The 21,854-nt window shown below is 37.9% G+C and overlaps 1 protein-coding gene across 8 annotated transcripts in view; it reads left to right on the top strand.

The window, feature by feature from the left end:
• TBL1XR1 (TBL1X receptor 1) overlaps window positions 1-21,854 on the top strand; it is a 167,707-nt gene that overhangs the window by 138,080 nt on the left and 7,773 nt on the right. For all 8 annotated transcript variants that reach the window (XM_034662683.1, XM_034662669.1, XM_034662686.1 and 5 more), the window contains 10 exons: window positions 1,949-2,171; window positions 2,882-3,014; window positions 3,585-3,726; window positions 6,315-6,378; window positions 6,469-6,566; window positions 7,800-7,860; window positions 15,505-15,626; window positions 15,762-15,836; window positions 19,649-19,776; window positions 20,364-20,529. In XM_034662683.1, coding sequence (XP_034518574.1) covers window positions 1,949-2,171; window positions 2,882-3,014; window positions 3,585-3,726; window positions 6,315-6,378; window positions 6,469-6,566; window positions 7,800-7,860; window positions 15,505-15,626; window positions 15,762-15,836; window positions 19,649-19,776; window positions 20,364-20,529 — 1,212 coding nt within the window. The remainder of the gene's footprint in view (window positions 1-1,948; window positions 2,172-2,881; window positions 3,015-3,584; window positions 3,727-6,314; window positions 6,379-6,468; window positions 6,567-7,799; window positions 7,861-15,504; window positions 15,627-15,761; window positions 15,837-19,648; window positions 19,777-20,363; window positions 20,530-21,854) is intronic.

The raw sequence follows: 21,854 nt of genomic DNA on the forward strand, positions 1-21,854 counted from the left end.
ATCTGCTGTCTTGTTTGTTCATTCATTATGTGACTTCACCTTCGCCACCAGGGTGGTGTTCCTTATGTCACAGGCAGGTTGAACAGGCAAGGCCTGTTGGCTCCCCACTGTAAGAACCATTAGTTCTAGTTTATTTCCCTTTCTGTGGTTTTATAAGTAAATAATAAGAAATAATTTTCTTGAAAACAACAGCATTGTGCTGTGGAATGCTGAGACCATAATTGACGGTCTGAAAAGTTATAGAACCTCAGGTTCTTTGGTTGTACCTGATTTTGGAAGGCAGTTTATAGTTAAAGCCAACTCTTGATACCTCTGCTGATACTTTTGCCTATCTAGTTTAGTTCAGGTGTCGGCCAGCTCTGACCCATGACCCACATCCTGCCTGCTTGCCTGTTTTTATATTGGAACACAGCCACACTCATTCACTTGTATATTGTTTTGGCTACTTTGGTGCTATAGTGGCAGAATTGAATAGTTGTGACAGAGACCTTATGCTCTGCAAAGCCTAAGATATTTACTGTTTGTCCTTTCACAGAAAAAGTTTGCAAACCTTGGTCTAGCTGAAAATTTTCATATATGGTCAGGATTTATAACACATGGCGCTCTTTGTCTTATTTTCATTTCAGACATTAATGTGGCTCCCCTTTCCTTTCACAAGTATTTTTAAAACAAGCATCCGTGGTTTCTGTACCAATATTTATTACTATAATTATATAGAATACTAATTCTGACTTCATTATTTTTGAGTTTCCTCTTCTCCAAAACTGAAAAATCCACTGATGTTAAATTAAATATGTCCTCATTAACTTTAGTACTTTCTGTCCCAGGGTATCCATTATTGCAGAGGGTGAAAACCAGTTTCCACCAGTGGCCAGAATTAAAGTCTTACGGCATCTGAAAAATAAATGTTTTATAGATTTACTATAGTACTCTATAATGTATCTGTATCTAATACAGTACTCTACAGTGTATCTGTTGGTATTGATATTTTAAGTTACTTAAATCAGATTAAATTCTCCTATTCCTCAAATACTCCATTACAGTTGACAACTCAGAAAGATGTGCCATGTTTTTGTGACTCAGAGCACCCCATCACCCCACTGTAGGTTGTCCACCAGCTTATGTGAGTTGGGCCTTACACGTGCATATTCCTAGCGCATTTGCCCAGTTTCTATTTCAGACTTGTTCTGTCTCCTTGTGCCCACTGGAGAACTTTTTATTAATGGTGAGCTTCCTAATATCAATGACAGGAGCTTTGGAAAATTACAGCAACTCCATAAAGTTAAAGAGCACCAGTCTCAGAGTTATGATGGTACTTCTCAAATGTTAGTGTGCATGACTGCCCTAGAGAGCTTGTTAAAACACAGGCTCCTGCGCCCTTCAGAGATTTCGATTCTGTAGGTTGCACTCTCCATTTATAATAAGCTACCAGCTGTGATGGCGGTGCTGTTGGTCCTCAGGTCACACTAGGAAAGCATCAGTTAGGAGATCTCCTTGCCATTGACCGAGGGTGGGACTTCTGCAAGTCTTTAACCTGATTGTGCTTCCGTGTTATCATTAGTAAAATGAGATGATTGTATGGCAGAATATCTGAAGTGTTTCTTGTTTTAATATTTGAATCAAATCACAAGAAACTTTTAAGTTCAACAAAGCTATTCTAAAAGTTTTTAGTTGTAAAGAAATATTTATTCTAATGTGGTACCAAGTCTCCTACCATTGTATGAACTCTTTTATATTGGTCATTGCTTTTCCCTGACAGAATTTTGGAATCTAATTAACTTTGTATCGTGTGGGCCTACATGTTATTATTCCTTTCAGTATTTTGGCTTTATCTGTGCAATATTTCCAGTATGAACGAGGTGAGGAGGAAAATTTAAACAGCCCTTTGCAGTTGCCTCACATTAGTGTTCTCTTTCATGTTTCTTGTCTCAAATTTTTCCACATCCAGGATGGTACCTTGTTTGATGGTCGGCCAATAGAGTCTCTGTCCCTGATAGACGCCGTAATGCCTGATGTAGTACAGACAAGACAGCAAGCTTACAGGGATAAGCTCGCACAGCAGCAGGCGGCAGCTGCCGCCACCTCCACAGCCGCCACCAACCAACAGGGGTCTGCAAAAAATGGAGAAAACACAGCGAATGGGGAGGAGAACGGAGCACATACTATAGCAAGTGAGCTGAAATAAGAATTTCTAAAAATTCCCTTGCAGAAAAAGTATTTTGCTTTATGTGGATGTCTCATCTTCCAAACTGAAGTAACATCATCTGTTTCATTTATGCCAACTTGTTTCCCTGACTTGTATCACAATTCAGATTTTTTATTCCTAAAACTCCAAAATGCTAGATTTACTTTCATGGATTTTATTTTCTTCTTTAAATATTTAGAAACTATTTTCTGCTGTTAGATAAATTTTGTTGTTTGCATTTGATTTCTAAAGAAAATTTGTAATACTAGTCATTAACACAGTAAAGCTCTGACATGGAGATAGAAAGGCAACTCTCATGTTATGTGAATGATATCAGCAACCCCTACTGGCAGAAACTCAGAACAGTGTTGACATGGATTATATTTAATTCAGATCATTCTCTCATTTTAGCCTTGTTTGGTTCTAACCTTTTTGCAGTCTTTCTCACCGCCTCCCCACCACCCCAAACACATACTCATATACTATCTTTTAAAAATAGTAGGGTCATACTTAACTAAAGATGGGAATTTATTTCTTGTGTATAATTATTTTCACCATTACCTGACATAGTTTAAAAAAAAAAGTTACACTGTGTATTACAAGGGAGGTATTTGCTGATTAAGAATTACTCCTTCCCCCCTCAGGATGTTATAATATTACCTAACTGGCATTTTCCACTTGTTTCTCATGACACAGATAATCATACTGATATGATGGAAGTGGATGGGGATGTTGAAATCCCTCCTAATAAAGCAGTTGTGTTACGGGGCCATGAATCTGAAGTTTTCATCTGTGCCTGGAACCCTGTTAGTGATCTCTTGGCATCGGGGTATGTTTCTCAAAGTGAAACTAAAATGTATTTTTAAAAGTAGCATACTGAACTATTACACATTTTATAAAACCGTTACTTACATTTTTAGGTTTTTGTTGCTTTATTGTCCCCTTGCCTCTGTAAATCTTTATTTCTTCATAACATAATCTTACAAATTATTTTTTTGAGACTTATTTATTTTAGGGAGAGAAAGTGAGCAAGCACAAGCAGGAGGGGGAGGGGCAGAGGGAGAGAGGGGAGAATCTCAGGCAGACTCCATGCTGAGCGTGGAGCCTCATGCAGGGCTTGATCTCATGACCCATGAGATGAGATGACCTGAGCTGAAACCAAGAGTCGGTTGCTTAACCGACTGCGCCACCCAGGGGCCCCCATAATCTTAAAAGTTTTAATTAAACTTACTTCTTCAGAAGTGCCTAGGACCCCCAAAATGGAGACTAAAGAAAATATTGGAAATGGAGATCCCCGAGTCTAGTTGTTTACCTTAATAATTGTGTATAAATATGTTGCTTTGATTCTGGGATACTTGAGAATATCATGCGGATTTAAAATATGTTGCATACTTTATAGGTCTGGAGACTCAACAGCAAGAATATGGAATCTTAGTGAAAATAGCACTAGTGGCTCCACACAGTTAGTACTTAGACATTGTATACGAGAAGGAGGACAAGATGTCCCAAGCAACAAGGATGTGACATCCCTAGATTGGAATGTGAGTATCACTGTATTATCCATGGTGAATATAGTTCTAATCTGTGTAACCTCAGACTAATAGCAGGGATTGTCCATTTGTTGAGATACTTTTGAATTTCACTAATAAGAACAACAAACTAAGCCTCCCCATTCTCAAATGTGGTGTTAAAAGCAAAGACTGGCCCTCCAGCAGGCAGACCTCGGTTCACCTTGCAGCACTCCAGTTCCTCTTGCAGCAGAACCTTTGTCAGACTGGTGTTCACCCACTCTCTGCTTGGTCTTCCTCAAATGTAAAGTACAAGAGTGATCATGGTACCTTCGTAAATGAGGTCATAGGTGAAAATCAACCACCAGACGTACTAAGTCCTTCACTACCAAGCTCTTTGCTAGGGGGTAGGAGAAATCTCCATAATAAAAGCGTGTTCTTGTTTTTCTCATTTTGTATGGACTGATGAGAATTTCACTGCTAACTGCCTTTTAGGCACCATTAGTCAAGGTTACTTCCAAGCTCTATTCTAGCTGTAGGAATCTTAAAGTTCTCTGATTCTGTGTGTCATTCCACATCTTCCAGAGATAACTTCACTGCTCTGACTTACCAGAACGTTTGAGCTCCTCATCCATAAAGCCTCACCCTTTCGTTTTCAAGTATATGATAAGCAGCTTAGTTTGTTTCCATTCCCATGATTAATTTGTGGAAAATTAGCATTTTTAAAGTTCCTTTATCTTTTCCTTCATTCTATGTTGCCTTTTCTCCTTCCTTGTGACTTTGCATCCATTTTTTTACCTGCCCTTTCAAGTCTAAGAAGCATCTTTAGATGGTTCCATTGTTCTCGAGCATTTCATGGGGTTCACCATTCTTTCGTCAGCAAATGAACGCTTTCCTCCTCTGGCCTCTGTTCAACAACTTTTGTGCAGCTTTCCGAAGGATCTTCCAAGTCTCATTCCAGTGAATGAGATCTGTTTTTCAAAACGGTATTTCTAGCTAAATTTCTCTGTGTCTGTGAAATTCTTCCAAAACAAATAGCTAGGTTTTTTTGTTTTTGTTTTTTGTTTTTTTAGTGTTCCCTTACAAAATTTCCAGCAATGTATTTACTCTTTCCCTCCGATGAGAGTAAAAATTACAAAAATGAGAAAGAGGCTTAGCATGCCGCGGTATTGTTTGGTTGTAGGGTCAGGACTAAGAATTGTCTTCTCAATATATGGGACTTTATTATATCTTAAGTCAAAGGCCTTATCACGTTGATATGCTGTTTGGCTCAGAAACCATATGTTAACTTAATGAAATTTACAGGTTACACTGAAAAGGATGGTTAACAAATGTTTGTTGAGCTTGGTGATTCTCAACTGCAAGTTACAGTTTTTAGAAGCGTGGACTTTTCAGACATACATTATTCACTATGGACTTGAATCTTCTGCTAAAAGGGGAAACATTATCCTTGATTAATGGTTCTTTTCCATGACTAAAGCAAGAGCCTGTGAGATATCTGATCTTTCAAGTATTCTTTTCCTACTGTGGTGGTCCGTGAACTAAGACATTTGGGGTCCAGTAGTTTAAAGGAGAGTTCCCATTGTGCAGAGTCTGGAAATTAGCTTTTGCTGTTGGTTTCAACATGGCTCTTTCTTCCTCATACAGAACCAGATTCTGTCAGTACCCAGTCTACAACCCCTAGTACGAGCATCTGTTTTTCACTTACCTGCATAGTTAAGTGGCTTGAGAGGTCTGAAAAGGGCAATCTTGTTTTCAATTCCCTTTCCAAAAAACATCACAAAAGCACTGAGTACGGCAGGATTTTGTTCTTTGTCTTCAGTAGTGTTTACTGATCCCAGCAGTAGTCTGTTTAATGCGCTCTGTAACTCGCACTTCCATAGATCTGTCCTTCTGTTGTACGATTCATCAAGGCCAGGCACAGAAAGGGAATATAAGATTAGAGAAATTGGTATGGATTTCTCCTCACGGTAAAGTAGTTCCAGGCAATTGTACTCACTTCATTAACTATAAAGTCAGACTACACTCCTTTCTGGCTTTTTTTTTTTTAATTGGTAAGGATTTCATATTGAGAAAGAATTAACAAAGGAAAGAAACATTCAATGATATTTAAGTATCTGATCACCTGAAACAGCAATATTAATTTGGTTCACACACAATACAAGCTTCATTTAGACAGTAAAAGATTTAAAGGGGGACCGTATAAAATCTTCTAATCATAACAAAATGTTTTAGCCAGTTTTGCTTTTTATTCTATTAAATCATTATTAAATTATGATTTTGGGGTCCTTCCTAGTCTACACCCCTACTCCCATCTTGAGTTGTGCATCTGGAAGAATGCTGTAGACCTTAGCATGCGTAAGGGTGGTGTTGGTCCTGGTCCAGAGTAGTTCCTGCCATTCTTGAGATTTGGATATAAGGCTTCCACACGGACTAGATGCTGATTAAATACTAACTTCATAGCAGTGAAGGGTGTTTTGTAGGTCTTTGGTAGCGTTCCCAAATTTTGAAGCAGAGAATGTCAAGATCTGTTCTTCTTGGGTTTAAACATGAAATAGTCAAATAACAATTAAGTGCTCTTTCTGGATTATATAATTGAAGGAAGTGTGTTTCTCTGACAGAGTGAAGGTACACTTCTAGCAACTGGTTCATACGATGGATTTGCCAGAATATGGACTAAAGATGGTAAATGAAGCATTTTTCTTTTTATATGTTGTTATTGATCTAAATTATAAAGCTTGAAGTAATTTTAATGTTTTTCTTTTTGAATGTTAGGTAACCTTGCTAGCACCTTGGGGCAGCATAAAGGCCCTATATTTGCATTAAAGTGGAATAAGAAAGGAAATTTCATCCTAAGTGCTGGAGTAGACAAGGTAAAAGAAAGTTAAACTAAGTTTTATAAAGGTTAGTGTGTTACAGAGTATAACTGAAAGTAATGTTTTCTCCTGCTGTTCATATCAACAATAAAACATTCGTACATTGGAAATTCAGGTACAAATTCATGTTGATAATGGAAATGCTCTTAGAGTTTTCTGTCAGCTTCTTCCTCAGTTTACTCATCAGAATGCCATTTATCTTTGTGACCACTCATCTTTGCTGGAATAATGGATGTCATACCTCCCATACTCTGCTTTCTTTCCTTAGTTTCTAGTTTATCTCAGCTGTGAAAATAGGTCCGGAGTGATTCCATGAGAAATCTTAGAGCCAATCTATTTGCCGAGCTCCTGGTGCTAATTGAAAATGTAAAAAATGCAGGGTCTTTGCAGCTTTTTCCACTAAACTAGGCCGGGCAGTATGGATAGGTTAAAAATACAGCCTCCTTATTACTCTTTTGTCTTCTTAGATCATCCCCTCTACCACACCTCCCAAAATGAATATAGGTCTAAGATGATTTTAATCCAGGAAAGCGTATGCTCATATGTTTGTTAACTGAGCGAGTTGTCAGAAATGAAAGTACAGAGGAAAAAAGGAAGAAAAATGAAAGAGGCCAGGAACAGGAGGAAAAAGTCCTATTAATAACCAGTGCCACTGTATAATACTTTACATCCCCAGAGTTAAAAAAATAATGATGGGAGGGTGTTTAAAGGAATTGTGAATATATCCATCCAGATTTATGTATCTACTTGGATATAATATACAAGACATTGTTTTACATATTGTCAAAACTCAAGCTGCCTGTGTGTGTGTAAATGTGAGCTTTAAAAATCTTACTATTGAAAATTGGTTGGTGACTTTATTAACCAAGAATTTGCCTCCTAATAGCTAAAAAGCTAAAAAAAAAAAATATATTGCGTTAAATACGTTATTGCAATTGAGTCTTAGGCAATATAATATAATGTCTGGTGTTTTGTAGACAACTAATAGTGACTTGAAGTGAGCTGACTGATGAAAACTCACCAGGGAAAAATGCAGCTACTTAATAGTCATTTTCCCCCTCAGAATGGAGGTAGTGTACCCTCGTTGTACTATTGGGGATAAGTAAATGTTTAAAGTTAAGTTCACTCTGACATTTCCTATTGCTCTAACATAGTTAGCATCTAATTTATGCACCTATGATGAGCTGCTTTTAACCTCTTAATACATTTTTCTTTTATTTCCAATCTCAGACTACGATTATTTGGGACGCACATACCGGTGAAGCCAAGCAACAGTTTCCCTTTCATTCAGGTAAACCTTCACAATTTACATGAGAACTGGTGCTTCCTTCTGTTTTTCTAGTTAAACTTTTGAAAGCATATCATTCATTTAAAATCTTGAAATATCAAATATCAATCTTGTTACTAGTCCTTTGAGGAGTTGATGTTCCATAACTTTCAGATTGTTAATTGTCAGGGGATCATCAAACATTTTCTGTGAAATGTACCATTAAAAAATCATTTGCAGCCTTGTGCAATTAGGTTGGTATTATATAATGGTAGGAACATAGATCTTGGAATCAGGAGATCTAAGTTTGAATGGCAATTCCACCCCACTTAACAAGCTTTAACACTGAGCAAGTCATTTAACCTTTCTGAGCCTCATTTTCTCTATCTATAAATGAAGGCTAATAATTATATCTATTTGTTATGAGGATAAAACCAAATAATGTATATATGGAAATACTGTATAAAGTTTATAAACTCATACAATTTAGGTGTTGTTATTTCTCATTTTGGACTCCTGTTTCTAAATCAGTCCTCCTGTGTACATGAAATTAAAAAATAGGCTTTCCCAGCATTGTTGGAACTTTGGTGTTTTAAGTAGGTTTCTCTTTTAAAAAATAATTTGATACTTAAATACAATAATTCTGCCCCCCCCAATAGTGTGTTCCTTTCTCCTTGGTATAGAGCCATGCATGCACCAGGGTATACAACCTGATGAGTAGAGACAGCTGGGTTTTAGTACCTGCTTTCTGTTGATGCTGTTCTCGGGGAGTTTCCTGATGATAATTATTAAACTAGAACAAGATGCCTAATAACTACAGTTGACCCTTGAACAACATAGGTTTGAACTGTGCAGGTCCACTTACATATGTGGCTTCTTTTTCAGTACATACAATTGCAATACTCTAAATTTATTTTCTTTTTTATTACTTTCTGTAGCTTACTTTATTGTATGAATACAGTATGAAATTCATATAACATACAAAATTGACTGTTTCTGTTCATGGTAAGGCTTCCAGTCGACAGTAAGCTATTAGTAGTTAAGTTTTGGGGGAATCAAAAGTGCAATACGGAATTTCAACTGCACGTGGAAGGGCCCTGACCCCTGTGCTGCTCAGGGGTCAGCTAAGTTAGAGCAGCAGTTGTAGGACTACCTGATTTCACTGCTTTGTTAAAGATATTGTTGTCGTTGGGAAGAGTTTTGATTTGAAGGCTGACTAAATATTTTCAAATTTTTGGTAACATCCTTTTCACAAATAGCCAGTGGCACAGCATCACCTTTAAAATTGAAACAGCTACTGACATTCTGGCTTTTTGTTTTTTTCTGTTTAGTGTGACTAAACAAGCCAAATGAGGTACAAAATGACTGCTGCGTAGTATCTGGGTAACATAATTGTGCAAGCATCATGTGAAACAGTTCAGGTTGATTAAAACTTACCACATTAACAGGCATTTACACATCAGTTTTTGTTTACCTGTTTTACTTGCACCTTTGTTTCTAGTCCTTATGCAGATCGATTTCTCTTAGGGTTTGGTAGTGTTAACTAGCTACTATTTAAGGAAGACCACCTTTGTGTTAGAGACGGTGCTCTTTGTAGACATGATCCCATTTAGTCCTGACTACAACCTGATGAGGTCCATGGTACTGAAGTCATTTACAAGTAAATAAGCTTTTTCCCCAGGATATTTTTTCTTGCCATGCTTTTTGTTTTTTAAAACAGCTTTATTGAGGTATAATTGTCACAAAATGGGCTATACATACTTAAATTGTACACGTTGGTATGTTTTGACATGTATATACCATCTAACCTGTCACCACACTTCAGACAATGAACACACCTGTTAGTTTCAGAGGTTTCCTCTTGCCCCTTTGTGATCTCTCCTCTTCATCCCTAGACAACCACCCATGGTCTTTCCACACCAGAAATTAGTTTACATTATGTAAATGGAATCATACTTTGTTGGTCTGGTGTCTTTCACTCTGAGAAGTTGTTTTGCATTCGCTTCAGTTTCTCTTGTGGATACACCACAGTGTATTTATCCATTTACCCGTTGAGGCAAATTCGGGTTGTTTCCAGTTTTTTGGGCTGTTATAAATAAAACTGCTATCAATATTCATGTACAAGTTTTTGTGTGGACTTGTGCTTTCATTTCTCCCATGCAAATGTCTAAGACTAGAATAGCTGGATCATATGGGAGGTGTATGTTTAACTTGTTAATGAACTCCTGAACTGGTTTTCCAAAGCTTACGTTTTCCATACTGGTTTACATTTTCACTAGCATTGGATATTCTCATTCCTGCATGTCCTGGCCAGCACTTGATAAGTGGTCAGTGTCGTTAATTGGAGCCACTCTAATAAGTGGGTATTGGTAGCCCATTGTGGTTTAATTTGCACTTCCTAATGACCAGTGGTGTTGAGCATCCTGTCATGTGCTCTTTACCATCTGTAGGTCTTACTTGGTGAAGTATCTGATCAAATCTTTGGATCTTTAATTTATTGTTTTCTTTCTATTGAGTGTTGTGAGTTCTTTATGTATTCTGAACACAAGTTTATCAGGTGTTTACATATGCTGTCTTACAGTCTCTGGCTCGTCTTTGCATTGTTTTAAAAGTATCCCTGTGTGTCAACCTATTTCAAGGAAAAGAAAACAAAACAACAGTATCCCTCAAAGATCAGGAGTTATTTATGTTGATGGTTCCATAAATTATTTATTTGTTCCTGTATGTATCATGCTTTCAGTGTCAATCGGATTTGCTCTTTTTTTCCTATTTGCTTGATGTGGAAGTTGAGGTCACTAATTTGAGACCTTTCTACTTTTGTAATACGGATATTTAGTGGTATAAATTTACTTGTAATTACCACTAAGTGACATCTCTGTCTGCATAGCTCTCTCCTTTCTGGTAATCTGTACTATGAATTCCAGCTGCCTTGGTCGCCTAGATTCTCAGCTTTGTCTCTTTGAGTTCAGGAAATTCATTCATCTCTTCCTAGAGAGATTCCTCTTTCCTATACCAAGACCTGGACTTCTTTTCCCCCAAGTTGTAAGCTTGGGCAGTTATAAAGGGCACATTGATTGTTGGTTCCCATTGTCTCAGGAACCACTGTCTTGAATTGTTATCTCATATTTTGTAAGCTTTCTGGTTGTTTTAGGCAGGAGGTAAATTTGGTCGTCTTGACCAGAAATGGAAGTCTGTCATGTTTTTTAAATTACCACATTTTAATTGCTGTGCTAAATTGTCTCCCATATATACTCTTGCATAAAGCGCAAATTATGATTACAGATAAGTCATTTTTTTTTAAGATTTTATTTATTTGACAGAGAGAGAGACAGCCAGTGAGAGAGGGAACACAAGCAGGGGGAGTGGGAAAAGAAGAAGCAGGTTCATAGCAGAGGAGCCTGATGTGGGGCTCGATCCCATAATGCCGGGATCACGCCCTGAGCTGAAGGCAGACGCTTAACGACTGAGCCACCCAGGCGCCCCCACAGATAAGTTACAAGTGGCCATTTCATACCTGTTAGTATGGCCAGAAGAAGTAATAATGTTCATGGGGATATGGAGACCTTAGGGCCCTTCTACTTCACTAGTAGGTTTGTAAAATGGTACAGTCACTCACTGTGGAACATAGTATGACAGTTCCTCAAAAAGCTAAATATAGAAGTACCATATTATGACCAGCAATTCTACACCTCGGTATATATCCAAAAGACTTGAAAGCCGGGACTTGAACAGATCCTTGTCAGTGTTCGTAGCAGCATTACTCACAGTAGCCAAAAGGTGGAAACAACCCAGTGTCCATCAACAGACAAATGAATAATAAACAAAATGTGGTCTACACATACAATGGATTATTACTCAGCCATGAAGAGGAATGAAGGTCTGACACATGCTGCAACATTAGTGAACCTTGTATGCATTATGCTAAGTGGAATAGAGCACACACAGAGGGACAAGTAGTATGATTTTACTTATTAACTATCTAGAACAGGCACATTCATAGAAACAGAAAGTAAAGATTAGAGGTTCTCAGGAGTGGGCGAGGGGGAAATGGGGAGTTATTGCTTAATGGCTGTGGAGTTTGGGGTGATGAGAAAGTGTGAAAACGGTGGTTGTACAACCTTGTGAACATAATTAATACCACTGATTGTACACTTAATAAAAGGACATTTTATGTTATATAGGACCACAGTATTTAAAAATTAATAATAAAATATGACCAAACCCATTGAAATTTTCACTTTAAATGGATGAATTTTACAGTAGGTGATCTATATTTCAGTGAAGCTGTTTCCAAAAAATGCAGATGACTAATAAATGGCCTTCTCTCCTTGCTGCATAGCTTCAGTTCATTCTTTACCTTTCTAAATTATGAAGGTTGGAGGGGGTAATGAAAATGTATCAAAACTTGCAGGACACACAAATTTTAATCTTAGCTCCAAGATTTTAAAAGATTGTGTAGCCCTAGGCAAGTTAATTAACTTTTCTTAGTCTCTTTTATCATGTATAAAATGAAATGAGATCAGTATTAATGAACACATCTCTCACATATCACTTACATGAAAATGCATTTTGTTGTGAGATGTATTTCTTTTTTTTTTTTTTAAGTTTATTTATTAAGTAATCTCTACACCCATCATGGGGCTCGAACTCAGAACCCCAAGATCAAGAGTCTTGTGCTCTTCCGGCTGAGCCAGCCAGGCGCCCCATAGAGATGTATTTCTTTCCTAAAGAATTTGCATCACCTAGACTCCTTTTATTTTAGCAGTAAACAAGAAGGAAGAAGGTAGGTGTTCTTAGATTATACCAATTTTATAGCCATTGTATTTTATGAGCCAGGTGTATCACAAAGCATAAATCATACAACTCGTTGCAGCATTCCCCGACTTCTCCCAGTGAGCTTTACTTGATCATAAGGTTTTTGTTTTGTTCTGAACCTAATGGTGTATTTGTTTGAATGCCACTTCCTATTTTCTCAGCCTCCCATCTCCTATTTTGCAGACAGCTCTGCATCAAATTAACATCCTGATACATCAGGACAGGTTCTTGGCATTCTTTGTAGCATTTTATTATACTTTTAATTGTTTTCTAAGTTTATTAGATTTTACAGGCTTTTTCCCCACCACCACTTAACACTAGAACCAATTAGTTATCAAAGAAACATTTTGTTAAAATTATTTTTGAAATGACATCTTATGTAATAGTATTTAATGTCAAAACGAAAGTGTAGATTCCAGGCACGAAAACAGAATCTAAGCCATATAGTCCACGAAGGGGAAGTTAGTACAAGGAAATAGTTGCAGAGGTGTTGGAAGAATGAAAACCAGAGGACTGTGAGGTAACCCGGAGTGTAACAACTGCAAAAAACTTAAGACTATAGAGAAGGCAGGATCCAGCTGCCCAGTGGAACTTAGAACTGGAGAAACCAGACTGCCTGGCCAGAACAGGCACCTTGGAGTAACGGTTGCCATTGCCAGACACCCAGCCTTGAAAGAGAGATGAGAGCAAAATTGCCTGTCTTCTGTTTCTCTTGCTGTTGGGCTGGTGACAGTGTCTCCCACTGTATGAATCCATCTGGAAACTGATAGGCACTGTAGCCTGGGGTATGTCATTTGCAAGAGTCCACCTGCTGTGTGTAGAGCATAGCAGGACAGAGTGTGGTTAGGAATGGCCCTGAGAGCAAGCAGACAACGAACAGGACAGTCATCGACATGCATCTAAGATGATGCGGTGTGCACAGACAGCCGTAGAGTTCATACATAGTGCTCGTCAGAGTTGGCCTGTATTTTTGTTTACTGGCTGATTTAAGTTGGATTCTCCCAGAAGCAGACCTTGAGCCAAGCCTTTGAGTGTCGCAATTTATTAAGGAAACACTCTCAGGGGAAACAAGTGAGGAATTGTAGGGATCAGGATGGGGAAGAGGGCCCAGCCTCAGCCTGATCCAGGCAGGGCTTTGGAGTGTTTATTACACCTTGGAGTTTTTCTCATCTTTAGCCACAGGCTAGATTTTTGAATAATCTCCTTTCTCCCCCAGACCCAACTACATACCACCAGCCATTGGGTACTAGCCATCTTTTGGGGGGAGGGTGTTGGAGTCAGCATTAGAACAGGGCAGTTCTCTGAAGAAGTTTACCACAGGAGCCCTTAGCACCAAAACACTCAGAAACTGGGAATTAGACACAGCACAGGTGAAAGAGGGTCTGCAAAGGAGGGAGAGCACAGACACCTCTAAGTCATATTGCCTTATAACACTGGTAGAATACAGCCTGCGCTTCACTCTGCTCGCTTGGCTTGTCAGTCTAACAGTGCTCACAGTTCCTATCTGTAATATGCTTGGTGTAAAAGTAGCCAGTTACTATTATGCACATATACATGCGACGAGGAAATGGGTTTGTTTTTTCTTTCCCAGAGACACAAGTTCTGACTGTTGTATTAAATGCTTTATATCTCTAATAATGAGAATAACAGCTTCACTTTAACTTCCTGTTTTCCTCCTCGTCTCTAAGTGTTTACTCTGAATGGTAAACTTGTTCTGTAAAGGGCCAGAACACAACCTTTTTGGGCTTTACAAACTGTAGAATCTCTATGGGAGCCAGTCTGGTCTGCCCTTGTAGTGCGAAACAGCCATGATAATATGTAACCAAATGAACTTGTCTGGGTTTTAACAAAATTTTATTATTAGGACACTAAAGTCTGAGTTTTGTATGATGTTCACATTCATAGGTCCTCTTTTGATCATGTGTCCTCTCGTGATCCCCACCCCCAGCCGGATGAAACGTGAAAACTACTCTTGGCTAATGAACACTGCTCTCAATCCAGTGTTTTTTGTGTGCTCTTATTGCTTAACCCAGTTACTTGCTATCGTTACCTTAGTCTGCATTACTAATTATAGAGAGCCTTTGCACCTTGCAGCAGGGGGAAATGAAAAGAAAGACTCTCCAGTCATAGCAGAGCTGAAATAACTGTTAATAGCCAGCCAGCTTTTGGCCGTTTGAGGTTTTAAATTCAATGACGTAGGTTTTAAGCGGTACCTGACAAGAATCACTTAGAAGAAAATGTATTTGTGATCATATGCGATATTCCACTTATCAGTTGAGTGGTTTGGAAATAATTCAGCATAACATTTGTCTAATTTGTAATTTACAAAGTACTTTTCACACACATCATCTCACTTGATCTTCACAATATCCTTGTGTGTATTAAGCTTAAAGGTTTTATCCTTTCTTAGATGAGGAAGATACCATGAGAGGTTAAATGACTTGCTTGGGGCCCAACGGTTAGGGAGTGGCGGAACCAAGCCCCCTTGTCTATTGAACACTCAAGAGAATTTTGGAAATAAAAGGAAGTATAACGTCACTTTTAAGTGTTTACAAACACGATACCAAGAAGCCAGTGCTAGTAATTTATAGAGCAAGCTCTCAGGAACCCTGATCTCCTGTGTTACTTTCTGTTAGGCTTTGTTTCACAGAGAGACAACTGAACTGAAATGGATTCGTTTGTGATATTTAGATGCCTTCATTTTTAAAAATTCTCTTACTAACTTAAAAATTACAGAAGTAAAATGCTCAAGTTCCTGTTAGCATACTTAATGTCCAAGCGTGGCGTAAAGCCCAGGCTCCGAGATTTCAGTCCGTGTGGAATGAATGCAGACTCAGTGCTTTTTCTTTCCAGCACCAGCACTGGATGTTGACTGGCAGAGCAACAACACCTTTGCTTCTTGTAGCACAGATATGTGCATACATGTCTGTAAACTAGGACAAGACAGACCTATTAAAACATTCCAGGGACATACGGTGAGTAGCCTCCCCCCCCAAGTGGTTATGATGAATAAGTAATATTGCAGAGTGGCTTTGAAGTATGTATGTTTAGTATCCAAAGAGCAACCCAGTCTATAAAATGAAAATGTGAATATTTACTGTTATTTTTAGAATGAAGTAAATGCTATCAAATGGGACCCAACTGGCAACCTTCTGGCCTCCTGTTCTGATGACATGACTTTGAAGGTAATTCGAGGAGTGGGGAGACATGCAGCAGAGGTGTCATGAAGAATGGCTGTTCTGGCCGTTTTTAGATTTTTTAGAATGTCTGTCTTACAGTTCATTGAATGCTTAAACCTGGGTCAGGATTTACTCTACTTTTTAGTACTTAATCATTGTTTTTTATATTTTATTTTGTGAAGTATTTCAAGTGTTTAAATATAGCAAATAAATTCTATTTAAAAGAGTGTTTGATAGGAATTGTGGTGCTACAAAACCTGCTGTCTTAATTGTCTTCACTTCTAGAAGGTCATATACTGATTGAATTAAAGTTTATTTGCACATGTAAAAATTTGACTAATAAGTAACAGGTCTTTGTAGCATTCGTGGATTTTGCTGAAATTCTATGAACTGTATTAATTTGATTTTGCGGTGTGAATGTGTATCATCCTTGCTGGGAAGCGGATATGTAGCAGAGAATTGCTTTGCTGGTGAGGGAACCTCATTGACATGCCAGCTCGGCAGCTCGACATGGATTTATGTTTTTCTTGTCAGTGTGAATAAAAGCAAAACTAACACCTTGCACCTGTGCACATCTCGTTTAGAGAAAAAACATTTTGAGATAAAGAACAGCCTAGTACTAATCTACAATATTAATGAAGCTTTGAGCCCTTTCCTGCAACATAGTAACTCTCCTGAAAATAATTTTATCTTGACTCTGCAATGCCAAGGGCTGCAGATGTGGTGACCCTTGCAGATGGAGGAATCATGAGAAAAAACTGCTTTTCCTCCTGTCAACAGACTAAATGTAACCTTGGTAACCTGGTGGGGTAAATACCTTCTGTGTTTTTAGTTATACAGTTTTCTCAGGCCTGGGCTCCCTTGCAAACATTGCTACTAAAAAGGCTTTTCTTTTTTCTTTTTCTTTTTTTTTTTTTTAAGATTTTTTATTTTTATTTATTTGACAGAGATAGAGATAGCCAGCAAGAGAGGGAACACAAGCAGGGGGAGTGGGAGAGGAAGAAGCAGGCTCACAGCAGAGAAGCCTGATGTGGGGCTCGATCCCACAACGCCGGGATCACGCCCTGAGCCGAAGGCAGACGCTCAACCGCTGTGCCACCCAGGCGCCCCTAAAAAGGCTTTTCTTAATGCTTTTGTCTCTGGGTTTACTTTGCATGCATGTGCATTACAGTCATAAAATGAAAAGCTTTTGGAACAGAGTGTGGCACATATGTGGAAATGAAAGAAGGCCGGTGGCTGAAGAGTCTACTGAGTTGCAGTTAGATAAGTTTGAACTAGAAAGTGTTAGCTTTTCGTCCTAACAATAATGAAAGGTCAGATTTTTAAAGCAGACACGGGATGGGTCGATACTGTGTAGTGGAGCCAAATTCTGAGAACAAGGAACATGAGTCAGAAGATCATGCAAAGCCTGCACAGTGATTGAGCTGTGCAGGTGGAGGTGCTAGGGGGGCCTGATCCTCCGAGAACTCTACCCTTGGCAGAAACATTTGGGACTTCTCTGCAGGTGGGTGGTCATTCAAAGCCATGGGCTCGGATGAAGCTGTGTAGGGAGAGAGGACAGAGTAAGAAAAGAGGGGAACCTTAGAAATAGAAAGTCTTAAGAAGCTCAGAAATTGCCAGCTCAAGAGGAATGAGCTTCCAAAAAGAAACTGAGAAGGAATGACCCAAATGGAAAAAGAGTGTTCAGAGAAGAATGTTCCAAGGGAGGTGATGGATGGGAGTTAACAGTGGCAATGCTATTGAAAGGTCAAATGAAATAAGTTTTGAAACGTATTTTGGGGGCTTATTTACATGGAGTTATAAATGTCTAGGATCCAAAAACATGATGGGTTTGCTTCGTTCTCTCTTATTGGTACTTTGCAGACATGTGAAACACACCTAATTTTTGCGGGGTTTTTTTTTGTTGCTGGCAGTTGGGTTTTTTTTTTTTTTAAAGATTTTATTTATTTATTTGACAGAGATAGAGACAGCCAGCGAGAGAGGGAACACAAGCAGGGGGAGTGGGAGAGGAAGAAGCAGGCTCATAGCAGAGGAGCCTGATGTGGGGCTCGATCCCGTAACACCGGGATCACGCCCTGAGCCGAAGGCAGACGCTTAACCGCTGTGCCACCCAGGCGCCCCTGGCAGTTGGGTTTTGATATGTGTTTGTGTTTGGCAAGATTTACCCCCATGTCTTTATGGAATGATTTTGCCAGAAATACTCCAGTATAGGTTTTTCTTGGTTTTTGCAGAGAAATAATATTAATTTTAAACCTCTATACACGTGTTTTCAACTCAAGCAAGGCTATTCTCTACTCATCATTTTAACTTTAATTATTGCTTTGTCATTTTTCATGGTTCTGTATGAGTTATTTTTCTGAACTTTTATTATGGTAAGAAAACTTACCGTGAGATCTTTTTTTATCAGATTTTTAAGTGTACAGCGCAGTATTGTTATCTATGGGCACAATATTGCAGATCTCTAGAGCTGAAATTTTACACTTGTCGATTAGCTGTTCCTCCTAATCTCTTCTCCTCAGCCTCTGGCAGCTACCATTCTTTTCTTGGCTTCTGTTTTAGATACCTCATATAAATGGGACCGTGCAGTATTTGTCCTTCAGATTCATCCATGTTGTTACATAGTTCAGGAATTCCTTTTTTTAAAGGCTGAATGATAAATGTATTACATACATTATATTGTACGTAATACCTTATTTTCTTTATCCATTCATCCATTGATGGACACTTAGGTTGTTTCTGTGTCTTAACTTCTGTGACTAATGCTGCAGTGAACAGGGAGTGCAAATATATTTTTAAGATTCTGATTTTAGTTCTTTTGGATAAATATGCAGAGGTGGGATTGCTGGATAATATGGTAGTTCTGTTTTTATTTTTTTGAGTACCGTGCATACTGTTTTTCATAGCAGCTAGTGCTTTGCATTCCCACCAGCAGTATAACAAGTGGTCTAATTTCTCCACGTCCTTGTCAACATTTATTGTCTTTTTTATTTTATAATAGCCATCCTAATAGATGTGAAATGATATCTCATTGTAGTTTTGATTTGCATTTCCCTTATGGCTAGTGACATCGAGCATCTTTTCATATACTCGCTGGGCATTTGTATATCTTCTTGGAAGAAAGGTCTGTTCACATCATTTGCCCATTTTCAGATTGGATTATTAGGGTTTTTGCTATTGAGTTGTAGGAGTTCCTCTTATATTTTCAAAATTAACCCTTTATTTATATATAGATATATGGTTTGCATGTGTGTTCTCCCATTCTGTCAGTTGCCTCTTTACTTTATTGTTCTCCTTGCTGCGCAGCAGCTTTTTATTTTATATAGTTCCGTTCGACTTTATGGTTTTGTTTTTGTTGCCTGCACCTTAGTGTCATACAGGAATGTGTTATTTGCAGGTTGCTTACATATTTGCCCTTCTCTGTTACAGAATATTTTCTGATTCTAAATCCTGAAAGGAATTAATAATCTACATCCTTTAATTAAGGGACAGTGTCGAAACTAATGCCTTCAACGTTTTAGGATCGTTAACCAAGGGACTTACTAAATGTTGAAGTTTGTGCCATCTGAAGCTCTCGAAGTTAATCTTTGAACTACAGCTAACTCAATCTTGAAGCCTCAGAATAGTGAACATTTTACTAATTTATCATTTTTAGAAGAGAGATAAATATATTCTACATTTTAATTTCTTTGCAAATAATTCCCTTGATCACTAATCATCGTCTGGTTGTACTGCTTATATTTTAGATTGGCACAATAGTATTTTAAATGTATCCTTTGTATGGGAAGATATGACTGCATACATTTTTCTGTTTTGCTCAGATATGGAGTATGAAACAGGACAGTTGTGTCCATGATTTGCAAGCCCATAATAAAGAAATTTATACTATCAAATGGAGTCCAACAGGGCCGGGGACAAATAATCCAAATGCCAACCTTATGTTAGCAAGGTAATATTTCTGTTTTACTCTTTCCTTTTTGAGTCTTCTACCCAAAAAGCTTCTAATAAATACGACAGAGTTAGGAAAGATTCCATGACATGGGAATGTATCCTGAAAGAATGTTTTTTTGATGGGAATATTTAAACTTTGAGTTTTATTCTTATTTCAGTCCATCATGGATTTTTGTATCTGGAGTTATCAAATATTTATTGATGATATCAAATATTGATTAAAAACTCAAGTAATTGAGGCATAGTGCAATAAAGTTTCTTCAGCATTAAAAAAATAATATTAAAAATATAGTCAATACATTGTTCAAAACCATGGATCAGTCAGTGTAAAAGAATTTAAACAGCCAAGGAATACAATGAATTGACCTTATTTTGTTTTTTCAGTTCAGGGATTCGGAGATGCTCTTAAGCTGCCTTTTCTCCTGTATAGCTTTGCTTCCAGAACACTTGCTTCCTAACAGCCCAGTCCGCATCTCATAAGGAATTTGTGGCTAGCTACTAGAAATGGCTAAATATTATAGATTGCTGGTGGGGCTTGGGAGTATTTCATTACTTATAGAGTCATTTTGTTTCCTCCTTTGTCAGTGCATCCTTCGATTCTACTGTTAGATTATGGGACGTAGACCGAGGAATTTGCATCCATACTTTGACAAAACACCAAGAGCCTGTGTACAGTGTGGCTTTCAGTCCTGATGGCAGGTACCTGGCAAGTGGTTCTTTTGACAAATGTGTGCACATCTGGAACACACAGGTATGTCTCAGTTATTTAACTCATCACCTGCTTTCATAGTTACTAAGAAGCACTTGTCTATGTTGTAAATTCTCTTTTCTCTTTTGGCTGTCATTCCTTTTGCAACTTTAGTTCAATCCTAGTTTTTAAGTGAGTACTTTTTTTTGAATTTACAGCAAGGAAAGACTGAAGCGAATTTAAGTTATATTTTCCTAATGTAGACCAGAATTTAGGAATAAATTTAGATTCTTATTTTTTTTCAAGTTTACTGACCTAAAATGTGAGAATTTGAGATGCACATTTAGATAAATGATGTAGTTTTTTTTATTTTCTAAAAGACGTGTCTTTGAAGGAGCTATATGTGAGCAGCTAATAGATTGTGCTAAAGGACAAGATTTTCTGGCTGAACACAGCGATTCATCAGGAATAAACTTAAAACTGTACTACCTTTGTAGGGACAGTACTATAGAGAGATCGTTTCCTAAAAATGGAGAAATTAGCCAGTTGCTTTGTTTCATCTTCTCACCTTTTTAGTGTTTATGCTCCACATACTGTTTTTTTAATAGCAGTGGCTTGACTGCCCCGCCCCATCGGTGATCCCTTCTTGGGTGGTTGTAGCACACCCATAGTCAGTTACTGTGAGCCCTTTCTCTTTGTATACCTGGTCATTGTAATTGGTCAGACTCTTGCATAAATCCTCATTCTCAAGTATCATTTTTAATTAAGTTAGGCATTCAAATGGTCCCCTGTAAACATTAAAAAGGTATACACTGGGAAGTCTTAGAGCTCCCATTTTTTCTTGATTCCCTATGAGTAACTATTTTTATTAGTTTCTCTTTCATTCTTCCTGACATTTTTTGTGCATGAAAGTATTAAGATTCTTTCATTTTTATACTCTCACTGTTTTATTTTTATATTTTTAACCCCATTAGAATTGATTTTATGTGTATGATCTGAAGTAGAGATCTAATTTTATATTTCTAATGGATAGCCAGTTGTCTCAACACTGTTTACCCCTTTGCTGTCTCATAGTGCCACTTCTTTCATATACCACATTCTTACTGTGGTTTATTCATTAGATTCACTTGTGCTGCATTGATAGACATTGTATATACCTGTATCATTAGCATAGTTTTAATAACTAACTTTATGGATCCCCCTCATTGAGTCTTTCTTCTCCCTTCATTAAAGTTTTATAATTTCTTTATGAAGGTCTTTTTTCTTGATTTATTCTGAAGTGCCTAATGGATATTATTGTTAACCATGAATGATGTCTTTTTAAAAAATATATTCCTTTTACTTACTGGTTGTTGCTTGTGCTTGGAACATAGCGAATTTTGGCATAT

Source organism: Ailuropoda melanoleuca, chromosome 1 (assembly GCF_002007445.2).
Source record: "Ailuropoda melanoleuca isolate Jingjing chromosome 1, ASM200744v2, whole genome shotgun sequence".
NCBI lineage: Eukaryota > Metazoa > Chordata > Mammalia > Carnivora > Ursidae > Ailuropoda > Ailuropoda melanoleuca.